Raw genomic sequence first — 24,160 nt, 5'->3', positions numbered from 1 at the left:
CTCCACTCAAAAATATGTTTTTCTTCTTGTTACTGCAGTTGAATGTTTCAGCTTCACTGTGCAGAATGATGACACTTAAAGGCTGTTTTCACATATGTATGCTGAAGGGGAAAGTTTCTCTGTGCTCATTAAAAATCTAAAAAAAATCTAAACATGTCATCAGTGGAGTCTTGTGATTGGTTCGCTCACTCCACGTGAAAGCGTCAGATGGACGTAACCCTTTACGTGCTTGTCCCTGCAATGTTACTGCTTTCATTCACAACACAGCTGCACTGGCATTTTCCCTGAAATGTTACTAGAGCCCCTTTCACACAAGCAGTCTATCCCTGAAATGTTCAGGAACATTTCCTGCATGGGGTCATGTGTGAATGGGAGCAGGGATCGATATTCAGGGAAATCTGTAGCAACCACCAATTTCCCACCTCAAGACCTAGTAACATTTCAGGGAAAGTGCTGGTACAGCTGTGCTGTGAATGACAGCAGTAACATTGCAGGGACAAACACGGAAAGGGTTACGTCTGTCTGATGAAAGACGCTTTCACACGGCGTGAACAAACCAATCACTAGACTCCGTTGATGGCGTATTTGAATCTGTGATTAGTTTATGGTTGCCTTGCCAATGCTTTTGCAGGTGATTTGTCTTGCAAACTTGTTGAATATATATACATTGCAAGAACATTGGCACTGGACAAAAACAGCTCCTTGCCCACCGGGTTCCTGAAAATAATAAGAGACGTCTTCCACTGTGTACACTTCACACTGTATAAAGAGATCTGGATAACGCGTCGGAGGCGGGGCCCCATTCATTCTTATGAAAGTTGCTCAGTGGCGCAGGTACACTTGCCCAATCTTCTTCTTCTTCATCTGTTGAGTTGCATTGCTGCCATCTGCTGGACTGTCCCTTGCCCCATCTATTCCAGCATTGCCATGGCATGTGTGAAAAGGCGCAAGACAGAAATGTTCCTGAATGTGGCTGCATGTGTGAAAAGTGAAAATAACTAGCTGTGCCTGAAAGGTTATCCCAATAATCTACCGGGAACTATGTGTGAAAGAGGCTTAGATCTTGAGGTGGGAAATTGACGCTACAGGTTTCCCAGTGCTCAAGCGGTAAAACTGATAATTACACCTCGAGGTGGAGGAGCAGTCTACGCCTTTACTTAAAGAGTTCACCAACTTTTATGAATGTATTTGTCTTTTTAATAGCATGCATGTAATGTTCCTGAACATTTCAGGGATAGACTGCATGTGTGAAAGGGGCTTAAATTAAAGGGGTGTACCCTAAAAGTATGATTTGTGACATTACAATTTTGGAAACTGATCCTGGTCCAATATGCAACTTACACTCGTGTGATGTGGAAAGTTGAAGCACAAACACTCACAAGTCAGTCTCTAAACGCTTCGCTCATAGAGACTGAGGACAGTCTCCCAGGTTTTGTTGTTAAAACTGGATGGAAACAATTAGAGAGTTAAAAAAAAAAACCCTGCATTGCAGAACCAGTCCAAAGTCTTTAGGGCATCCCTTCACATTTCACCAAAGTAGGAGACATCTTGTGTCCAGCAGTTCAAATTTTTGAATGAAAAATAATAACATATTCATAGATTCTGTATTTTTAATGAGGGAGAATTTCTAACCAGGTAATTGAACTTTTTTTTAGTGTAAAAACACAAATTATTATTCAAAGTATTTTTTATACATCTTAAAACATGTCTGGAGGAGATCTTTAAGGAAAAAGTTTTGAATATTCCTTCTACTACTGCCAATACCAGCATTTCCAGTTAGAGAAAGGGTGAAAATAAAGATAGAAATTGCTTGGGGCCCTCAAATCTCTAAATCCGCCCCTGTATCAGTCATAGAAAGCAGAGATCAGTGTGTTGTAGTGGCTCTAGTTGATTTAGCTCTACAGCCCGTTAGCAGCTGAAGCCCAGTCATGTGACACCAACTTGTCCAGCTCACACTTCCGCTACTGCGTGTACGAAAAGAAAAAAAAAAAAAAAGTTGGGGTGAAATCTCGGAGAAGTTTGTCTTTGCAGGGAACTTTAATAACGCTACGTTACACTAACATACCGACAAGTTTATGAGCTGTTTGTAGCTCGATAGAGGAGCAGAATACGTCTACTCGTCTTTTAAATGAGGAGCATGTCGACGGGCGCTTTGTACAACGACCAAGGAGGAGCGGAGACAGCGGTGGAAGCGGGGCAGGAGAGTACCCCGACCTCCTCCAGCTCCGGAGCCGCCTTTGGACTGTTCAGCGCTGACTTTAAAAAGTAGGATAAACGTTTGTTGTCAACATTGTTCCCTTCTTTGACATGTTAGACGGTTTTTACGAACTTCAAGCGGCTAACTGTCAGTGTAGCTGAGTTGGAAAAGACAAGCTAGGCACAGGCAGTGATGGCGAATGACGGTTAGCCGTTAGTCACGGAACTGTTAAAGTATCAAAAGTACTTTTTTATGTGGCTTTTAGCGGCTTGTTTTGCTCTATTTAACCTCTATGTATCTGTTTTTGCACGTTGAGATAAAACCGGTATTGAGAGGGGAGAGCAAGTTTTAGCAGCTGCAGGATATAAATGTGTTAGCTTTATGTATATATATATTTACATTATAAACTCAGCACTTTATTAGGAACACCTGTGCAAACTAATGCAACAGCTCTGCCTCAAATTATACTTTTACGAAGCTCATGCATTTACAGTTTTTGTTGACACTGTCAGAAAGTTGATAATTCTACTTTCTGTTTATTATTGAGGTCGTAGTGAGTGTTTGTGGTGGTGAACTTGAGTGCATTATATTGAAAAGTGTGCTTAATATGTTTTCCACTCCATTAACCTACATGAGGGAGACAAAACATGCATTCATACATTATATACAGTGTGCAGCAATGACTTAACACAGTAAGAGATGGCATTTGGAAAAGTCTAATTTAATCTAAACTACAGAGAGGACTGATTAGTCTTCCAGGTCACATAGGTAAACAAATCTTTAGCCAGTGCTGTGAGTCTCTGATCTTTGCACTGAGTGCTTCATAAATAGGATACAATAATGATTTTCTTCACAGTTAGAAAATGACTTTAAGGCTTCAGGTTGTATTATTTTGCAGACAGTGAGGTGAGCTGATGCTGCAGATCAGGCCAGTCCTGCTTAGTGTGTCTCTTTCGGTTTTGAAGAAGGTGTAGCTTACAGTTTCTTAAAAAAATTGCAGAGTTCACATTTCTGTAGACGCATGTATTGATGAGGAAATTTAATATAGTACCAAACTGTTGACAAAAGACTACCATCTGTGCCTTATTGTTATGCTATATGTGTTTGACCAGCATGAACACGTGCACACCATACAGGAACAAACATATACATTTCCGCCTGCAGGTGGATGAACTGACCACCACATGCCTTTATTATATTGTAGTCAGATGTGTTAAATGCCTGCAAAAGAAACGAGTGGAAAACCCAACAAAGATCTTTATGTAGCTTTCTCCCCCATAAAGAGGAGACAAGGTGTGTTTACCTCACCTTCAATCTGTGCTCAATACACAACCTCTGCTGAGCTACTTGGTAAACCAGCTTCTCTTCAGGCAGTAACTGTATTCTACGAGAGCTCCGCTGTCCGCCATGTTGAATCTTCAGTGTAAGATAACAGATCATACGCAGGGTTTGTGTATGGAAGGCGTATGACTGCAGCTGACAGGTGACTGATGCTCCGTTAAATCACAGTTGTAGATTAATCTTGAGTCATTAGTGCTTCTTAAACAATCTGTGACAAAACTGGCAATTTCACACAAAATTGTTCAGTTGTGCAAACTTCCTCTTTTTAAAAGTGATGTAGATAGAATAGGCTGTTCATTAACACATATTTATTCATGCTATTTTATAGGATGAAATTGAAATTGAAAGCAAAATGTTTTTTGTCTGTTTAGCTGTATAAATCCCAAAATAAGTGATGTAAAATTAAAATGATGAATCAATGAAACTAACACATTTAGACTGTAAACTGTTCATATAGAAAGTCAACATGGCATTGAATCAATATTAACTTTAAATGTGAGACCTGTTTGAATTAAAACCTGTTTTGTAAGACAGACCATAATATCATAATACCAGTGTGTAGATAGATGTGTCAATGATCTACACTTATATTTACATATTCAGGGATTTGAACTTCTAGTCAAGATAAAATAAGGCGTTTTGTACCTAATACACATAATTAATTTCTGTAGATATGGTCATGCAGGTGTTCAAGGCTCTGTGTGTTTTCTATGTTTCCATTTGTAATAACGTCACATCACAATTAACTTCTACACCAGCTCGTTACAACCATGTTTAATCAACTTCTCAGCCTTATAAAACTGAAACCGGTCTGTCAGCATGTTTTGGTCACGTTGTCTAGTATCATTCCATCAACCAGACACTAGAGGGCAGTCACTCATCAGTGTAACCACACTTTGCATTTTGTAATTTCTTTGTAAAATCAGTGTTTGTGCAGATTAGCTACTCTGGTTTCATGCTCTCTGACAACACACCAGCTCTTCAGGTGTAGACTTATGAACTAAAACACTTCAAATGTGAGATGCTCTGTCAGTTTTTTTTATGTGCTCAATCCCAACAAGAAATATGAATGAATGGAGTACTGAGTTTCCTCAAATCTGGCACAACATTTGTGCAAGAGTTCACTGCAGCTTCCCATTTTTTTGTTTTGAGCATTTTCTTGATCAAGCGTTAGCCTGCTTTGCTTTGGATGCCATTCTGATGACTTTCTTTTGGGTTAAATGTTGCTCAGTATGCTAAAGTCAACCTCTAAGCTGTCTCACATGACATGTCTTCCCACTTAGGCGAGGCTAGGTCATATGTTTGGCTACTTCTAGACCAAGCTGGAAGATCAGGGGAGGGAAAGAAATACGAGGGCATGAATGACGCTTCTGTTTGCACATGTCTAGTCTGACACAATTCACAATGCCCAAGCCTGTATATTCTAATACATGTGCTGCGTCAGTGCAAGTATCTCATATTAGTGTGTCCTCCTCATCATGAATGGATCTTGCATATTTGTTAATGAAATTTAACCCCAGCTTTTTTGTTGCTGAGGAAAGCACAGAGAGCTACTTCTACTGAAATTAAATCACGTTGTGTTTTTGTTATTTTGAAAACAGTGAATGTCAGTCGCATCTGAAGGGAACGGCAACATTCCTGTAATGTTCTGTAGTCTTTTAGGCCTTTTCCTGCCGACTGAAAGCTGTATGCAAGGCCCTCGCCAGGCGGAGACACGTGTGACTGATTTATCATGTGTGACTAAAGAGATATTTCGCTGTGGCTGAGTGGTTTGGTTGTGTTTGTTGTATGGACAGTATTATTTGAGCTGCTTTAAAGATAGGATTTTGATCTTGAACTTCATTTTAATAAGGGTCAGAGGTTATTGGATAGGTCTACTGTCTGGTAGCCTATGTGTTTGCATCCAATCCAATTATCATTCCTCACGTAGAAAGCTGATATTGGTCAAGTAGAAGCGCTATAAGAGACTGAATAAAGAGGAGATGATGCTAATAGATGCTACAAGATTTAACTGGAATGATGAACTAAAAACATGTGTTTGCAGTCTGAATTCCTGGCTCACGGAGAAGCAGTACCAGGTGCGTGAGGTATGTTTGACGTGGCAAAACAGGGATTGAAACGCTGCATATTGACACGATAGAACATCATTTTTCAGGCTCCAGGCAGCAGTTGAATCAGACACGTGAATGTAGGTTTCCTAATCTTTTTTTACGTCGCAACTGCTAAACTGTAATAAAAAAAAAGCTCAACAAACATTTACTCTAAAATTCCGTTTTAGAGCAAACTAATGGAAAAAAAACATAACAACTTGATTTCTACTCGTAAATTCAGATACTTTAATGTGCTGTTTGTTATGATGTAATTAGCTTGTACTTTTTTTTTTTGCTGTAGCACAATCCATGAAAAACCTATTTTTGTTTGATGTACTTTATCATATTTTAAGCTCTTATTTTGACAGCTCACCGTTACCGCAGACGCCTCCACTCGCTGGTGTCAAGCCTTTCATTTGAGAGGCGGATCCAAATATTTTAACTAAGAACTTGCATATTTTTCCAGGCTTCCTTGCATTCCTGCTACATAGACTACATTTATCCCCCCCCTGTTATTTAGGATATTTTTAACTCTATGTGAGTTATTGCTTTTCTGACAAAACAGTATTTTTTTTTTAAAGTTTGAATGAATTGTAAAAGTATTCAACCGTGTCTTTTCTCAGTCACTTTGGCTGCCAGCGTTTTATTTATTTATTGAAAGCCACAAAAGAAAGACATCTAATTTATTCCAATATGATTCAAAATGCGTCATACAGCTTTGTCTCTTCTAAACTAATTTAGGAACATGTGACTGCATCCTTTCATTCATTCATTTCTGAATGAATGAAGGAATGCAGTCATATGTTCAGGTCACATTTGTTTCCTCTTTGGAGTCCTTAACCTGCGCCAGAGAGGTGTTGACTATATTGTTTTATAGCAGTTATACGTTTGTCTTTGGTTGAATCAACACCAGTGACAAAAATTCAACCAATGAAAAAATACTAAAGATGTAATTTTGTTTTATTAAAGTCAAAAAAAGGAATACAGTTGTTGAAAAAGGACCTTGCACACTAACGCTCAACTCATAAAATCAGCGCTAAAATCAACTTCTGCCTCAAGTTGAAGTGATGATTACAACATACTAGATGATGAGATGCAAACAGTAACTGTGGGTTTATATAACTAACAGCCACATGGAGGCACTAATCTCTTACTATCAAGTGTGACCATCATCTCCTTCTGGAATTTAATAGTTGTGTATTAACCTTAACTCTGTATTAATAGGGACATTTTAGCACATATACAAATGATGTTTTTTGTAGTATTGGTAATGGATCTTCAGAATCAGATATTGAATATATTAGCAATCAAAAGTGAGAAGATTACAACCACAGGAGATAAACAAAAGGTTTTTCCAGACCAGATCTGCATCTTATAATAATGAACTTGTGTGATCTAATCCTAAGTACAGAGCTTAAATAATTAACCATATGATCAAACGGGTTTTGTCTTCACATCATAACAACATGGTATTAAATGAGATGGATACACAAGTGTCCCATTTGTGATAAATATTCATTAGGAAACTGCCAACGGGTAAATGATATTATAATCAATCTCAGCAAGCGATGGAAAGATTTGAAAAGCTCATAATCAACCAGACGTGATGCAGATGTTTTTGGCTTTTTGATGTGTGGAGACCAGAGAGATTAGAGGGATGCAGGGATGTTGGCTGCAGATAACTAAACGCAGTAAAGCAGTGGTTCCCAAAGGTGTCCCTGAAAAATCTGAGGGGTCCCCAGATTATTAAAGCTTTTTTCTTGTGAAATATGTACTTTTGCTGTTGTTCAGGGCTCTAAAAACCTGCTTTTTGGTTTGAACTGCTCACAATTCTTGCCATGAAGGTGACATGAACAGCTTTATAGCTGCAACAATTAGTCGAAGAAAATGAATCTGCAACTATTTTCATAATCGAGACATTTTTCAAGCAAAAACGCCAAATGTTTTTTTGATTCCAGGTTTTCAAATGTGACATCTGATGTTTTTCTTTTGTCATATTTGAAAGATTTTGGACCATTAGTCAGACAAAACAAGCTAACTAAAGACATCACTATGGGCTCTGAGGAAGAAGTGAATGCCATTTTTCCACACTTCATCCACAAAACAATTTATCAATTAATTGAGAAAATTGCAGCTCTAAACTGCCTGACAGTGCTTCATTTTAAGGGTCTAGAAGCCAAAAAGGTTGGTAACCACTGCACTTAAGTATTCCTGACTCACTGTTTTAGCATAGCGAACTCTCTCTTATACAATACGATACAATAAATATTGTTTTAGATGCCACTGCTGGCAGAAATTAGCATAAACCTGCTTTAATTAACTTTTTGGCTACTTGGGATCAGTGGAACAAGCTGTTATACAAGATTGATATATTATCACTATGTCAGGTTGATAAGGTGAACGTGTTCCTGTTGACACATCAGAACAACATACATTTGGAGTCACGTTTCTAGCCGGCCCGCTAATGTAAGGTTTACCACATCTTGAGAGAAAAAAATGACAGTAAGAAGAATTCAAGAGCTGATGATTAAGTGTTCATGATTAGTTATTAAAAAAAAGCAGAACAAAACTTTGGACAGAACTGCTTAAAATAGCCATATGTATTGTAGTAGAAACCTACTTTTTCCCCAACATGCATCAATGTGACTGGAGTTGTCAGGCGGTCCAAGACTTTACTTCCAAAGAAAGCGTTTGAGGCAGATTTCGCCCCTTGCAAAATCTTCCTGTACCATTCACATCTTAAAGGGCATTTCCTGACATTCAGTTCGGTACTGTTATCTTTGATGTAGGCCTGTCCTGTTTGCCCTGTCAGCCAAACTTGGCAGCCTATGCGCTCTCAGTTGTGTCAAGCTAAAGTAGATTATTGTGCAGCGAAGGTGATGAAAAGTAGCTCTGTGTTTACCCACCAGTGTAGATAAGGCCCTCCTTTTTCCCCTAGAGGGAAGTGACCGCAGTCACACAGAGGCAGAGTCTCATACAGAGCCAGAAGGCAGGTGAGATAGCCTTCTTCCCCAGAGGGAAAAAATCTACATGTGTAAGAAGAGAGCAGTAATAGTTAACAGGACTTGACCACAGCTGAGCGGCAGGTTGTTTCAGAAGAAATGTGGACCACAGCAGAAGGAGAGAGAGGACTTTACCCGAGTGAGCAGCCTCTACCCTCCAGCGTAAGGATGACTTGCCATTAGCGAGCTGACGGAGCATCTTGTGACTTTTTTTTTTTTTTTTTTTTGCCCAAGAGAAGAGGAAGGGAGTTGTGAATGACAGGCATAAAGCCAGTGGCGCCTGTGCTGTTTTTCCACTGTTCCCCCGTTTTGACAGCTATGAACAAGACAAGAAGACAACTGTAAATAAAGCCAAGAGAACAGAGCACACAGCCTGAAGGAAAGCAATTACCACAGCACTCTTTTACTTTTATGTTACTTGAAATACAGTTTGGTTTGTGGATTGTGGATTCTTTACACAGCTGACACGCACACACACACACACACACATTCACACACAAACAGAAGGAACTGGTTTTTGATTGGACTGAAGTGTCTCTGGGCTGCTGTGGAGCAAAGCCGGTATGGATGGTGGTTTCTCTTTACGCTCAGAGGCGGTAGGAGCCATGAGGATAGCGCTGATGTCTGCTGAGAACTTACAGCTCACTCTGAAGACTGAGCCCAGTCAGGAAGAACAGGCCCTCACACGCACCAACAGTAGCCCCAAGGAGACACACAAAGCCGGGTACTGTAGTAAGATCACCTACTGTACTGCACTTGTCTAACTCTGGAGACGTACTATAAACTGCGTTTGTTATTTTGACAGAAGTTTTAAGTCAAGTTAGTGTTTCTTCATTGTGTTGGATACTTATATTAGCTGTGTTGTTCAAAAAGTATTACCTGAAAAAGTGAAAACCATGCCTCCTTAATGACCATTACTTCAAATATGGATAAATTCAGATATAACAGACTTTAAAATAAGGTTTTAAAATATTTTGTTCTAAAATGTTGGTATCCTGCATCTGTTTAAAAGGGAATGGAAACAAAATATTCAGATTATTGTTGTTGTATTGTATCTTTATAAATCTACAACATGTATTTCCTTCAAAATTGGTAGATTTTGAATTAATTCTTAACGTAAGATTCAAGTTAACTGACAAAGACATTACATTGGTAACTTTTACTTTTAGTAACTTTTTAGACCAATGCTGAAATAATACTAAGTCTACAACCAAGCTAGTAGCTCTGTTTTGAGCAAAATGCTAATGTCAGCATGCTAACATGCTGATGTTAAAGCAGGTATAATGTTCACTATGTTAATTTATTGTGTCAGCATTATAACATTTGCTAATTAGCGCTAAATACAAAGTACTGCTCAGTCTGATGGGAATGTCATTCAGTTTTGCAGGTATTTGGTCATAAACCAAAGTATTGTACATTTTAAAACTTTGACCAGATGATGGTGAATGTTATTACAATTTATCCAGAATATCTATTAAATCTGTATCAAATGTTGATGTGGTCTATCCAGGTTGCTGTCAAGACTGTAAAAAGTTAAGTAAAGTAAAAATCTGTAAAAAGCAGTGATGTCAACCCTCTGCCAACCTTCAGGAGATCGCCAATGTCATTAGGATTCACAAATGAATGAAAAATATATATTTTGTCCTTAGAATTCCCAAAAGAGTCGACCTCTGCGTTGGTTGTACAATGTGTTTTCCATCTAGACGTTACCTCTCTCAGTGTTTAGCCTCCGTGTGGAACAAACAACCTGCTGTGTAGTTTTACAATGACATTGTGTGTTGTCATTAGCCGAGGAATGAGCATTTATTTATGAGTGCTTTATCATGTGAGTGCCAGAAATTGGAGTGATACTGGCACTGCTTTTGCATTGGGAAAGATGAGATTCTTGCTGTTTGGTTGGATGCTTTGTCAGTGTACTGTCGGCTCCCATCAGCCAAACAATGTACAGAACTGTTTGGCTTATAGGAGCCACTGTGACCTTTGCCTGAGTACCCTGACAGATGTTGTATACATGGAGATTTCACAGTCACTTTGGTCAAGCTCTAACAGTTGAAACTGATTAGTCAGGTGCTTACAGTGTCATCTCTGTTGACCATAGTAAGTGTAAGTAACAGTATTTAATTTTCTGACCGCAGGAATGAAGACCTTAAAGAGATGTTGGAAAGCAACAAGGAGTCACTTAAACTGGAGGCCATGAAAAGGGTCGTCGGGGTGAGTGCAGAATCACAAAAACCTTTTCTTTTTAAATGACCAACTGAATTGTTGTGTGTGTCTTCTCTCAGCTGTTGGGAATATAAGATTGGTGAATATAAATGTGTTATCATTTTCTTTTCAGCTGATCGCCAAAGGGAAAAATGCATCCGAGCTGTTTCCCGCTGTCGTGAAGAACGTCGCGAGTAAGAACATCGAGGTATGACATTATTGAGTAATATATCACAGTTACGATTCATTTAAATCTTGACTAATACAAGTGTGGCAAAACCATAGACTGCATATGAATTGGAGTCAGTTTAAAGCCAAATAGTTGCTGCTTACGGTCGGCGCCATCTTCTCTGTTTGGAGCGAATACCTTCCAAATAAGGAATACGAGATGTTACGTTTCACACTCTGGAAACACGCCATGTTACCTCGGACTGAAGCTAACACTAACTTACCAACATTAACTAACTAACATGGCAGGTATCATTATCAAGTAACATTAAAATTACTGAAATATTGCGACAATAGTCCGACTCAGTGCGAGTCCCGAAGTCCGGGGAGCGAACTGTTAATAACAGTGGTCAATCAACACCCACATGGCTGACATCAAAGCTATTATTCGACTTTATATCTTATTAAGGGAGTAATAATTTCCAAAATGACCACCAGCACACTTATTAAAAGGCCCAAATTTAGCGATTGACACCACAATGACTCATTGAAAAAATGTATTGACTCAGTATTTCATGAGAGAAGGACGCTTTTTGAATGGGAGTCTAATGGAGCATCTAGCGACTGTCAGTGGTGTTACACTGGCTTCAGTTTAAAGATGTGGTTGTTGTCGCTTGGGCACAACACGTAGATTCTCTCAATGACAACAACTTGTATTGCAACCTCAACATACAGAACATTAGTTGGTTCATATGGATTGGCAGGATTTGAAAGGCTTTTCTTTAAATTTGTTTAGCTTGGTTTTCATTTTATAAAATTCATTTAGTGTATTTTTGTATTTTATTTAAATTATTTAATGTTTTTATTGAAGTTTACCTTTTTGTACAAAGTCGAGCTGAAACTTTTAATCAGTTAGTCAATCAAAAAAAGAATCAGCAATTGTTCTGATAATTAATTTCAATCAAAAACACCAAACATTTGCTGGCTCCTTTTCAAATGAGAGAATTTCATGTTTTTGTTTCTGCTAAACTTAATATCTTTGGGTTATAATTATAATGGGCTTTTTTTTTATCATTCTCTGTTACTTTATAGCCAAAACAATTCATTATTCAAGAAACTAACCAGCAGATTAATTGATAATGAAAATAATAGTCGCAGCTCTAATTAAAGAACTTAAAAATAACGTCAGATATGTTTTAAGGCATATAAAAATATTCTGCTGAGAGTAATAATTTATGTCTGATATGTTTTACCACAAAAAAAGTTAAATAGTTGGAAATTCTTAAAAGCACATTTGCTCTTTCATTTAAAAAAATCTGGAATCTGTTAAGAAGCAAATATTGTTAATTTCAAAGTTTCACTGCTGAACACAAGATGTCTGCTGCTTCGCTGAAAAGTTAATTCTCAGTGTTTGAGCACTGGAGGCTTCAAGTTTCCACATGACACTTGCACACTGGATCACAATTAGCTTCCAAACTAGTTGTGATGTTATAGATCATGCTAATACGTACACGCCTTAAACTTCGTCAGCAGATGAATTTGAAAACTGTAAGACTTTGCACAGTGAAGGTCAAACATCTGACAGAAGTAACATTAAACAAAACATATTGTAGTGAAGAGGAACTGTGAGATGAGAATACTCTCTGAGGTGTACTTGACCTAGTGAACTTCCAAATTTCCTCCATGATTCTAGCTTTGAACATGACCAAGTCTATATGAGGGAGGCTTGATTACTGGAATTGTTAAAAAAAAAAAAACCTCATAAATATTTCAGTTGTACCTTTCTCATCCCTTTCAAAGTACTCTCCTTGAGTGAAGTGCTCCTCCTGTTCCTGGAAACATTTCTTGTAGTCGTCTTTTGTCACTGTGTCCAGAGACTCTTGTGTTTCTTCCTGGATTTCCTCCACGGTGGTGAATCTTCTTCCTTTTAGTCCCAATTTTAGCTTCACCAAGCTGTAGACATCTGCTACCTAGTGGCAAATCTGATAACTACACTCTTCTGCCGTACAATCCAAATGGCTTTCGGAAATGTTTGGATCCCCCCCTTGTTTATATTTACATATGTATATATTTATATATCTCAGTTTTGCATCTGTTACAGTTTGGTGAAGAATTACTATTAAAGCAAATAATCCTCTCAGGTACATAATAAATTCTGTAGAGGATTTTAAAATTACACAACTTAAATTCTGTATTTATAATAAAAACGTTAGACCAATATTTCATCATCTATTTGAAATCTGTTTCACATTTTTTCTTTAACCAGAGCAGTATGAGTCATATTATTTGCCATCATAAAATTATAAGTTATTGAAATACGAAATATGTTTTGCAACTATTTTTTTTTTGTGAGCAGTAACTCAAATTTAGATTAATTTAATTTAGGTTTGCTTCATCAGTGAGAACATTTCAATTAAGTATGTTCAGAATAAATGTCTTGCACCATTGGATCATAAATTAGAAGCTGTTTTCAACTTAATTCTTCCTTATCAATCACCAGAAGTACAACTTACTTCTGCAAATCATAAATTGGTGCAGCAGCAGCAGCAGCAGCAGCAGCAGCATAAAGACACCGTAAGATATTGTGTGCCCGCGTAAACGCTCCACTAAATCACGTAACGCGTATCGCCAGTCTTGACAGGCCCATGAACAGAATATTCCAGCGAATGTCCAAACACTAAGCAACAGCTCAAGAGGGGTTCCCATGCCCAGAACCTGTGAATATTGATTAGCAGCAGCAGAATAATCAGCTAGCGTGAGGGGCAGCATGTGAGCGGGGGGCCTGAAGCCGGGCGCTGTGTGCCAGGCTCGCTAGGCAGGATGTAATTGGCAGAAGAGAGCCCGCAGTCACGTCTCCTCTCTCCCACCTCATACACACCAGCTGCTAAGGTAGTGTGAGGTCTTGGTCTATGTTTTCTCTCTCTCTATATATCTCTTGCTTTCTTTTCCTACTTCTACTCACCTCCAGTATATCTCACTAAAAACGGTCTCTTCTACCGTTTCCCACCCCTCATCTCATCTCTTCTTATCTCCTCACCATCCCCTCTAAGGTGCGAGCCTCTTGTTAGCCGCTATCGATCCTCAGCTAATTAGAAAACAGCAGAAGAGCATGCAGGTTATTGATAATGTTGCGTGATTTAATATCGGCACGCTTTATTTTCTTAAATCAGCGCCGCGCTTCATTTCAACACAGCATATTATACGTAAATGTGTGTGTTTGCATCATTTGGCATACTTGTATGTATGTGTGTGCTTTTGAGTGGATATTCAAGTGAAGAAAACACATAAAAATCGCATTTGATGCTGGGAAATTTTCACTTGTAGAGCCCTTAATCGCCTACTTAGCGGTTCAAAATGAAATCAGGCGTGTACTGTGTGGTCATACAGTCCAGATCCTTGAGGGCAGATAGGTTGTGTCTCCTTTTTATAGTGAGTAATGCCATTAATTCCGCCAGTAATGACCAGAATGATGATTGAGAGCTGTGGTGCACTGCTGCAGGTCAATACTCACCGCATTAGAAAGCATGGTGCTGATTACTGGATGAAGCTCTCTGCGATTGTATCTAAAAACGTAACCTTACCTCTGACCTCCACCTTAAATTGGTTTGTAAATTAAACCGTAGATAGTCCCTCAAGTAAATCATCATTTTTCATAAGCAGTTTTATCCCAGTTCCATTATTTATGAATCCAGCAGTTCTGTTTGTTCTTCTGTCTTTTCTGAATAGCCGACGTGAATCAGCAGAGGAGCAACCTTTTGGCCTCCAGTTAAACTTGTCAGAAAGCAGGACAAATGTTATCTCAGGCTTTCCTGTGAGGAAAAATAGGGAGGTGTAGAAGCTGAGACACAGGACGGGGTTCCATTAAATAATTCAGTGCCAATTTCTGAAAGGAACAAAAATACGTTACCTCTGCTCTCTGCCTGAAACAACATGTGACCGAGTGTGCGGCTCAAGATAGGAAAACTTTCAAAACCAACTTTTTTTTTCTCCACCTCTTGAAATAATAAACACAAATTTCCTGTTGAGGAACAAAGCTTGTTGTTTCATACGTTATTGTTCTCTTTATTCCTTTTATAGCACTAGTCTTTTATCTTTTATTGGATGTAAAAACATGCAACATATCCTCCCGTATAAACCTGCTTAAGTTTTAGTTCACATCTGGTTTCCTAGATTTTTTTTCCCCACATGTGCTGCATTAATTCTGCTTTTACAGCTGTTTGATGTAATTGTCCTTTGCAGCTCAAGAAGCTCGTTTATGTGTACCTGGTGAGGTACGCAGAGGACCAGCAGGACCTGGCTTTGCTATCTATCAGCACCTTCCAGCGGGCCCTCAAGGTAACTTTACTACTTCCTGTCTCTGTTTTTATCTCTTTATTATCATTAACACGGTAAAAAAATATCGATATTGTCCAGAGAATGTCGTGTGAATGTTTTCTTATGCACATTTCTAGAGACTGCTGACTTTTCCTGACTTCTTTTTATTATATTTGATATTAGTGTTGGGAAAGTTGCGTATAATCTCTGCTCCAGATACTGTAATCATTATTAAAAAGACACATTCCTCCACACACTGACACTCAGCGTTTTCATGTCTTTCGTGGCAGGACCCAAACCAGTTCATCCGGGCCAGCGCACTGAGGGTTCTGTCCAGTATCCGTGTCCCCATAATCGTCCCCATCATGATGCTGGCCATCAAGGAGGCTGCAGCTGACTTGTCCCCCTATGTCAGGAAGACTTCTGCCCACGCTATTCAGAAGCTCTACAGGTACGCTTCTTTCCGATCGCCGGGCTGCAACACGAGCAGCAGATATCACTCGGTAAAGCTTGTGGCTGCATTCATTGGCTTGACTGACTCTCCTTACTACCTCATTCCTGAGCAGTTAATCCAATAAATAGTTGGGTAATGTTGACAAAAGGGGTTTTACCCTGCAGTTATCTTGCTCTTATCTTCTAGGGTTGGTAAGGATTGCTTAAAATATGAACAAAGTAGGGAAAACCGAAGCAGTTTTATATGTGATTTAAGTTATTTACAAGACTGAATCAGGAAATAAAACATGCTTATAGACAGTTGATCAGAGCACACGAGCGTTCTCAGTATTCTGAGCACACAGAGGGGACATGATTTAATTTGTAAGTCCATCTAGTTTTCATGTTGTGTGAATAATTGCCATTCCTTAATTGACAGTTTGTTTCAAAGCTCTCTCTCTCTCTCTCTTTCTCTCTCTCTCTGTGTCTCTCTTTTGTCTTCAGCCTTGATCCAGAGCAGAAGGAGCAGCTGATTGAAGTGATCGAGAAACTATTGAAAGACAAAAGCACAGTAAGTATCAGACTGAGCAGTAAGTGGCCGTTGTTACAGTACAGATCACATGTTGGAGATTGCAGACCACTGGAGGGCGCCCCAGTCAAGCGATTCTCCCTCTTAGCTCTCTATCCCACAGCTCATTCGGCAATGCCATGGTTTGTTAACACCCACTTAAACCCACACATCTTCAGATGCTCCTTGTTAAGTGTCCATTTGGAAGGAATTTTCGCACTGATGCTAGTGTCAGCTTAATTTTCTCAAAGGCCAACTTCTTCTCCTTTTTTTTTTTTTTTTTTTTTTTCTCCAAAATGGAGCGTAAATTAGTCGGATTCTCAAATACAATGTTTAGGCCAGTCACAGACACAATGCAGGCAGCCCATTAGAAGTCAGTAGGCAGCACATTAATTTGAGGAGGTCACAGTGAATACTAAGGGTGTTTAAATGCCAATTTCAAATATGTAGAGGTTGGCTACAGAATGCAGAGTATGTTGTGTCGGTGCGTGCAAGTCATGCACAGTTTGTTATAATTATGTATTCATAGCGTATACCTATCATTATACAAACAAAACAAAGCAGCTTAGGCCAAGGGGGGGATGGAAAGCCCAGTACCAGATGCATAGCATATTTAGCCCCAGACGCTAACGAAGACAGATGACTTCTCCCCCGTTGGAGCCCACATCGTGAGGCTGGGGACGGAGAGAGAGGGCACTATCATCACACAGACGCACAAGCACTATCAGTCGGTGATGAATGGTGAAAAAACCCCAACATAGTGGATACTTAATAGCTATCAAGCTATGCATTTTTATGATGCTACGGGCGAAACCATGTACCATTTAGAAGTCCCACAACGATGGACGGTCTTCTTGCTGATATATATATTTTTTTATTGCTGCTTCTATGTGCTGGTGGTAATGCCACAGGAGGATATCCTGGTGTTGTCACATGCTGCTGGTGTTCTTGGTGTGTTTCTGAGGGGAAACATGTACTGTAGCTTTACCTAACTGGGTACTGGTCCACCAGTTTTACACATAAAGGTCAATCACTTCATTTTTATAATGTCTTCTGTAGCTTCTGTGTGAGTTTGTCAAGGCTGAGAAAATATAATCATCTCAGCTCGGACTTGGAGACCAAAAATGAACTTCAGATTTTTAACAGAGAGCAGTGTGAGGTTGAAAGAGTGGACGTTCACTGTACCAGGCAGGAAGAGGCTAACGAAAAGATGCTATTGGTTGCATTATGTAGCATTCAACAAGACCCATACCAGGGACTAAAAGTAAGGATATTTCTACGTCTGCTACTCGTGATTTTGACTTAGATTTTTGAAACTCTGTCTCTGTAAATACACTACTAAATCACTGGAGAGCCCCTTTAATAATAGCATCATGATACATTGAAGAATATGCTTATAAGAGCCACACGATGACAATTAATTCAAAGTTATTAAAATAATCTTGCATGAATTGACATTCTGAGCAGGTAGTGACTCCCACGTGTGTGTTAAGCAACATCTATCCACCCATTTCCTATAGCAGCGTCTATTCTGAAGGGTCACGTGGTGTTTAATCCAATCCCAGCATGCATTGGGTGTCAGGTGGTAAACACGCAGGACAGGTGACCTTAAGACACACGAACTCAGACAAATTCCAGTCTACCGCCTTTTTTCCACAGGAGACGTTTTGACATGTCATCATAGGAAAATCACAGCTGTAATTAATAACGACATGATCCAATCTGATGAGTCAGTTTCAGGGTCCAGGTAGGTATCAGCTTACTGGGATGGACTTGACTGGAACAGACCCATCCTTAATGCTAGTAGCTCCACCTTCGCTTTTCCTGCTATGACAAGTGAAAAACGTCTGCCCTGTATGTAATCCCATATTTACAACAGGTATTTTGACTTGTCACAGCAGGAAAAGCAAAATGGAAAAAGGAAAAATAAATGGTGGTAATTACACCTACCTTACTTAGACAGCCAGCCAGCTTCTCAGACATCTTTAGGTTTCTAACGCTGTATCTCCATATCTGATTTTTAATGAATCAGTTTAACTGCGAATAAGTGAATTAATTTAGGTAAATGCCATTTAGCTAATGTCACTATGCTGCCTGTGGAAGAAGGAAACATTTGGTTATCGTCCCAGTCTGTGGCATTGTCCAGGCCTCCTGACATTTACCTTTACAGATGTGCCTGTTTGGTTAAATGGCTGTGACACACTGGGGGTGGGGGGTGGGGAGGCGGGGGGGGGGGCCTGCTTATAGGCAGGATGGTTTAAAGAGAAAATGGGAAGGCCTGATGACAGAGACAACATAGGAGTTTGTGCAGCTGTTTTACCGTGATGGATCTATTATCCAGCCATTACAAGATAAATGATCGATCCCTCCCATCCTCCCCTCCTGCACCTTCTGCAAAATTGAAATGAGAACAGAAAGGAGGGGTAGGGAGGGAGGGAAGGAGGGGAGGGGGGGGGGGGATACTATGATTAGGGGCTAGGTGAGATGCCCATTAATTTAAGAGAAAAAGGAGGGAGGAGAAAGAGAGCAGGAGAGGAGCAAACGGAGGGAGGATAGGCCGACCCCACACCAGGCCATCAATCAAAAAGGCGCACGTTGTCTCTGGCGTGATGACCCAGCACTCTCTGCCTCTCTGGCACCCTAATTAGAATTCATAGCAAAATAGATGCAAGGAAACAGTTTGGGCCCTTCATAATTTTATAGGAAATTTATTGTTATTAGAAGAACCATTTGCTTAGTGTGATTTTTCCATTACCGGCTTGTCACGCAGGGTAGATAATACGGTCGAGGTGGGCGGAGGAGGAGGGGGAGGAGGTGTATGAACTCCATAGATTGGGGTGTCAGTTTTGTTGATGGTGCATGTAGTTTACCTTGGAGCTGTGTCTAATGGGGGAAGTTGGTAGAGAATGCACAAAGCCTTACAGTAGGATCCACATGCTCAGAAACGGTGCCGCCTATAATAGCCTTAGAGACAGGAGAGGCCCTGGGAAAACGCTAGGCGAGAATGACACCCCCCCCCCCCTCCACCCCCCAGCAAAAATACACAGTGGAAGTATATTCTCTAATTTACTGCTTTGAGTAGGTTTATCTATAGCAGAATATGTTGGCTGAGATATTAATAAAAACACCCTGCTGTGCCTTAAGCTGCTGTGAAGCTACTCTAACGTAGATACAAGCCTGTATTACTCAGTTTTCATGATTTTGTTTATATCTGTATGTCAGGATAACACACAATAACAAATACCATGATTGTTTGACAAATAAATGTTGCTGTGAACAGTTTTAATTGGCACTACGCTCTAATACTCTCTCTAAAAATCATTTCAACCATATTTAGTGGATTATCCAAATGTGTCCCCTTTGTATTAGGGTGATGGGAGAAATCTCAAGAGTTGGATAAAACCTGTGCAAATAAAACAAAATCCATCTACATGGCTTGGTACCAATATGCCTTTTTCACAGCATTGTAACTTGTCATAACAGGAGAAGCACACGTGAAACCAATAATATTAATTAACGATGGCTCTGTTTCACTCAGATGTCCCATTAAGCCAGTTTGCACAACACCAAGGTCCTGAAACTGTCACACCTAACTGGAATGCAGCCGTTATGAAGGATATTAATTACACATGTGCTTTTCCTGCGATAACACGTACTTCACTGCAAACTTTCTGCAGTGAGATACAATCGTTTAGTTGTAATTTGGGTGGATTTAACCTTTAAATACGTTACTGAAAGCAACTGGAGACAACACTGGAGCCTAACTGGGTGACATCGCCTGCACCTTTTACTCTAAAGTGGTAAACTTGCTGCATAAAATTATCATAAATGATAATTTCACTTCCTATAGGAGGACACCTTTATGTCCAGGTTGTTTTTTTATTATCTGTGGAATTTCTAATTGCACATTTAATAATTATTATTATTCTGCTCGAGCTGAATCATAAATAGATAAAGACTCATTAGATACAGCTTTAGATTAGCGTGCTGTTCACATGTTTTCATTGCAAGTCATCAAAGAAATGCTGCTGATGATGTAAACAGAGATATAATTGCAGATTTCCATCCAGGTGACATAAATTGTGAAAACCAAATTAAAATCCATATTTTATATTCTTATTACAGCAGCTGTCAAGAGATGTCTTTACCGTCAAGAGATAAAAAAATATATGTATAGTAACATGTTCTAAGACTGTTAGCATCACCTGCAAGTTCTCTGCAGTTGTGCTCGAATGTATGTAGAATCACTGCGTTTGTCTCTCAGTAAATATAACTTCATTCACGAGTGTGATATCATAAAAGGTAGACGTCTGACCCTCGCAGCCGTATTAGTGCGTGAATGTCAGAAAGGCGAATCATCGCTCGGATTTAAGGTCCAGAATTCTCTGAGAATCTACAGACAGCAGCCACGCACATACACACTTCACACACTCGAGAACACACACACACACACACGCACACGTACGCGCACACACACAATCAATGCAGGCTCATGACAACGCTGATGGGTAAATGCACCGGGTTCCCACAGGGCCACCAGGGGCCAGAAGGCTTTAATTGGGAAGACCAGATTCTGCTCCCTTTCTCTTTTTCTTCTCCACCCTCGCCTGCCCGTGATAATGCTGTTTGCATATTAATACGCTGCCATGTCACTCACTCAGTCTCACAGTCAGTCAGTCAGCCAGCCAGCAGGCAGTTGGGTGGTGGTAGTGGGAGGGAGAGGAGGGTGAGTGGGGGGTGGCATGCAACAGCCAAATGGGTTTTTTCCTTCTACCAATAAAACATAGCTGATTATTGGCTCTCTCAGCTGCTGCTTCCTCCTTGTTCTCCTTTCCCCGGGAAATGAACTTAAAATGAGTTTTGTAGCAGGAAAAAAAAAAAAATTATGGGGGAAAATATAAGAAACAGTCTCATTGATGGATTTTATTTCACAGGGTTGTGTAAATTTAGTCAGTTAAAACTTTTAAGCGCAAACGTTTTACTTCTAATTATCAGCTAACTACTTAGAGACTGAACTGTGTGTATTGTAATCAAAGTTGTAAATTGGTGTTGTGTTTTTTTTCTTTCTCCCAAGTGCAATAATAGTACTTTTTTTTTTTGACGGGGGTCGTATCCGTTAACCAGTGTTTTATTTCTCCAGAGTCTGTGTATTACAGCTTGTTTAAAAGATAAAGTATTTGTTCAGTTTGTCTAACAAAACTGCTACATATCCCGACAACTATGTTAATAAAGAGAGAGCGAAAAGAAAAAGAAACATCAGTATTTCAAACATGAGTTTGTTTCTCTTTGTTCTTCCTCCTTCCCTTCATACGTATCTGTAGCTGGTGGCCGGCAGCGTGGTGATGGCCTTCGAGGAGGTGTGTCCAGATCGCATCGACCTGATCCATAAGAACTACAGAAAGCTGTGTAACCTGCTGGTGGATGTGGAGGAGTGGGGCCAGGTGGTCATCATCTCCATGTTGACACGCTACGCCAGGACACAGTTCACCAGCCCCTGGAAAGAGGTGAGGCGCTCATCACCCCAATAAGGATCGCAACTAAAGGGGATCCAGGTCCATAAAGAGGCGATGCACCGTATACCTTTCTTAAAAAATGTTAAAATCTTTGTTAGAAAGCAGGCTGGCTGGATATGGTAGCTACAGTGTTTATTCATGGTAATTACTCCTTTAGCTGCTAGAATTGCAAGACATTAAATGTAAAAACCTTCCACAATAAAACACTGTTCTTCTGGGTCAGTATGAAAAGGATATAAAGGATACGTCTATAGAGGGATATTCTATATTTTTCTCATTGTCAATAAATCCCATGAAAACCAACAAATATATTGATCCTACTAAGAGCTGATACAGCTTATTCCTCTGTGTCACACAGTACATTACAGTACATTGTTCTGCTGCTGTAAATACTCACAAGAGCACCAAAATGTATTAATCCGCTGGTGGAAATAGTCCCCAACAAATGCACTATTTACTTCTGTATGACTACAGTTTTCTTAAATCCTTTTGTTCAAAAAAACAAAATCCAGGAACCCTGTTATGGTTGTCTGCACCACTTAAAGATGAATATCTAGCAAGACTTCCTGGATTTAGTTTTTTGTACATTTACCTGCCCCACTAAAGAGCACCTGTCTTATGGGCCATCAGAACCATGCAGCACTTCCTCTTCCTGTTGTTAACTATATTTTTAAAGACTTATGTCGTCAGTAAGAATTAATAGGCGGAAGTCAGAGAGTATTGGACTAAAGCATTGCTGGATTTGGTCTTTTTGTGAGATTTGTTGAAAATGAGAAAAATAAAGAATAACACCAGCTTTATCCTTTTCAAAAACTAGAATGTTAAAAATATATAAATCACGATGAAAAATGAGATAGATCATTGAACAGTCATTTGTGGTCATAATTTAGAAATTGAGATTGGAAAATTTGAGTTAAGTTCCTGTTTTTAGATTTACCGTCTTTGGGTTGCTTTAAATGACATCTGTATATTTGAGCCATTTCACAATCTTGGATTTGTGTACAAAATGTGTTTTAGGGGAAATTAAGAGAGTAAATGATTCTTGATGCATTGAAAAATCTCTAAAATACCTGTATTTTTTTCGTGTAATTAAAATACTGGCAACAAAAAAATATTTCCTCAGTTTACCAGCAAATTTCAACTTGAGTAAAAATATAAAATTCACCTAAACTGAAGTCTGAACTGAACTGAACACTGTGGTGTGTCTATGTATGAAGATCCACGTCCCTCAGTGTGACATACTGTGTTGTCTGTGTTTCAGGGTGCCGTGTTTGATGAAAACAATGACAAGACGTTCTACGACTCTGACTCTGAGGAGAAAAAAGGCCAGAACGAGGCGGCGCCTTACATCATGGATCCAGATCACAGACTGCTGCTCAGGAACACCAAACCTCTACTGCAGAGCAGGAACACCGCTGTGAGTTAGTTAGACACTCAAACACAGACATAAACATCTATCTTTAAGACTCGGAGACAACTCGGAGTAGAATAAACACACACCTGAAATGAGGCTGATTGAAATTCATTGTTAAAGAGTCAGGAGAGTGTAGCGTGTGTAAACGCGTGTGCTGCTTTTAACCTGTTGAGAGATATAAACAGCATTGATCAAGATGTCTGAGTGCTGCGTCCTCTGCTCGCATCTCACTCCTGTCTCAGAAATAAAAGCAACACAACTAATGCCGCTGCAGCCTTGTATAGACACACACACACACTTTGAAATTCACTCCCAAGCAATAATGAATTCCTCGATACATTTTCTTACACAAATAAAACACAAATACCTGGACGCACAATGCAAAGCCTTAGAAATAAACACACACACACACACACACACACACATACCTGCCTTAGTGCACCTCCAAGATTGGAAAAAAAAAAAAACCCATAGTGAGTGCAGATCTCCATCACCCAGGAGTCTCAAGGTCTCTGTCGCTGTGTAGCAGCGGGAGGAAAAATGCTCCCAAATGAAAGTGTTGATTAAAATGTGACATGCTGTGTCTTTACTCGAGACAACACAGTGACATCCTCCATCTTCATACACGCCTGAAACCCTTTTCATTCTGCCTGCAACGATGGACACACGTCCTCCTGCTATTTAAAGCTCCGCTGAAAAATTACCTTTATAGAGTCAATGTCATGAGTGCCTTCGTAGAGCCGTAAGGAATGCACATGAAAGGCAGGTATTTCACTTTAACTTGGGTAGACAGCTGGTAATATACTGTGGGAGGTGTGATGATAATAATAAACCACTTAAAAAGTTACAAAAGTGCTTTTTCGAAGTGTTGAAAAAGCAACATATGGAGTAAAAAACTGGAGCGCATGCTGGAAAATGG

General features: G+C 39.6%; 1 protein-coding gene across 1 annotated transcript in view; it reads left to right on the top strand.

The window, feature by feature from the left end:
• Positions 1–1,912: 1,912 nt before the first annotated feature.
• ap3b1a (adaptor related protein complex 3 subunit beta 1a) overlaps positions 1,913–24,160 on the top strand; it is a 66,112-nt gene continuing 43,864 nt past the window's right edge. Inside the window, exons 1-8 of the mRNA XM_044333598.1 lie at positions 1,913–2,265; positions 10,766–10,841; positions 10,966–11,040; positions 15,240–15,335; positions 15,605–15,765; positions 16,251–16,317; positions 21,636–21,818; positions 23,089–23,244. Coding sequence (XP_044189533.1) covers positions 2,129–2,265; positions 10,766–10,841; positions 10,966–11,040; positions 15,240–15,335; positions 15,605–15,765; positions 16,251–16,317; positions 21,636–21,818; positions 23,089–23,244 — 951 coding nt within the window. The 5' untranslated portion in view covers positions 1,913–2,128. The remainder of the gene's footprint in view (positions 2,266–10,765; positions 10,842–10,965; positions 11,041–15,239; positions 15,336–15,604; positions 15,766–16,250; positions 16,318–21,635; positions 21,819–23,088; positions 23,245–24,160) is intronic.

Source organism: Thunnus albacares, chromosome 18 (assembly GCF_914725855.1).
Source record: "Thunnus albacares chromosome 18, fThuAlb1.1, whole genome shotgun sequence".
Classification (NCBI taxonomy): domain Eukaryota; kingdom Metazoa; phylum Chordata; class Actinopteri; order Scombriformes; family Scombridae; genus Thunnus; species Thunnus albacares.
This window is presented reverse-complemented; position numbering and strand designations above follow the sequence as displayed.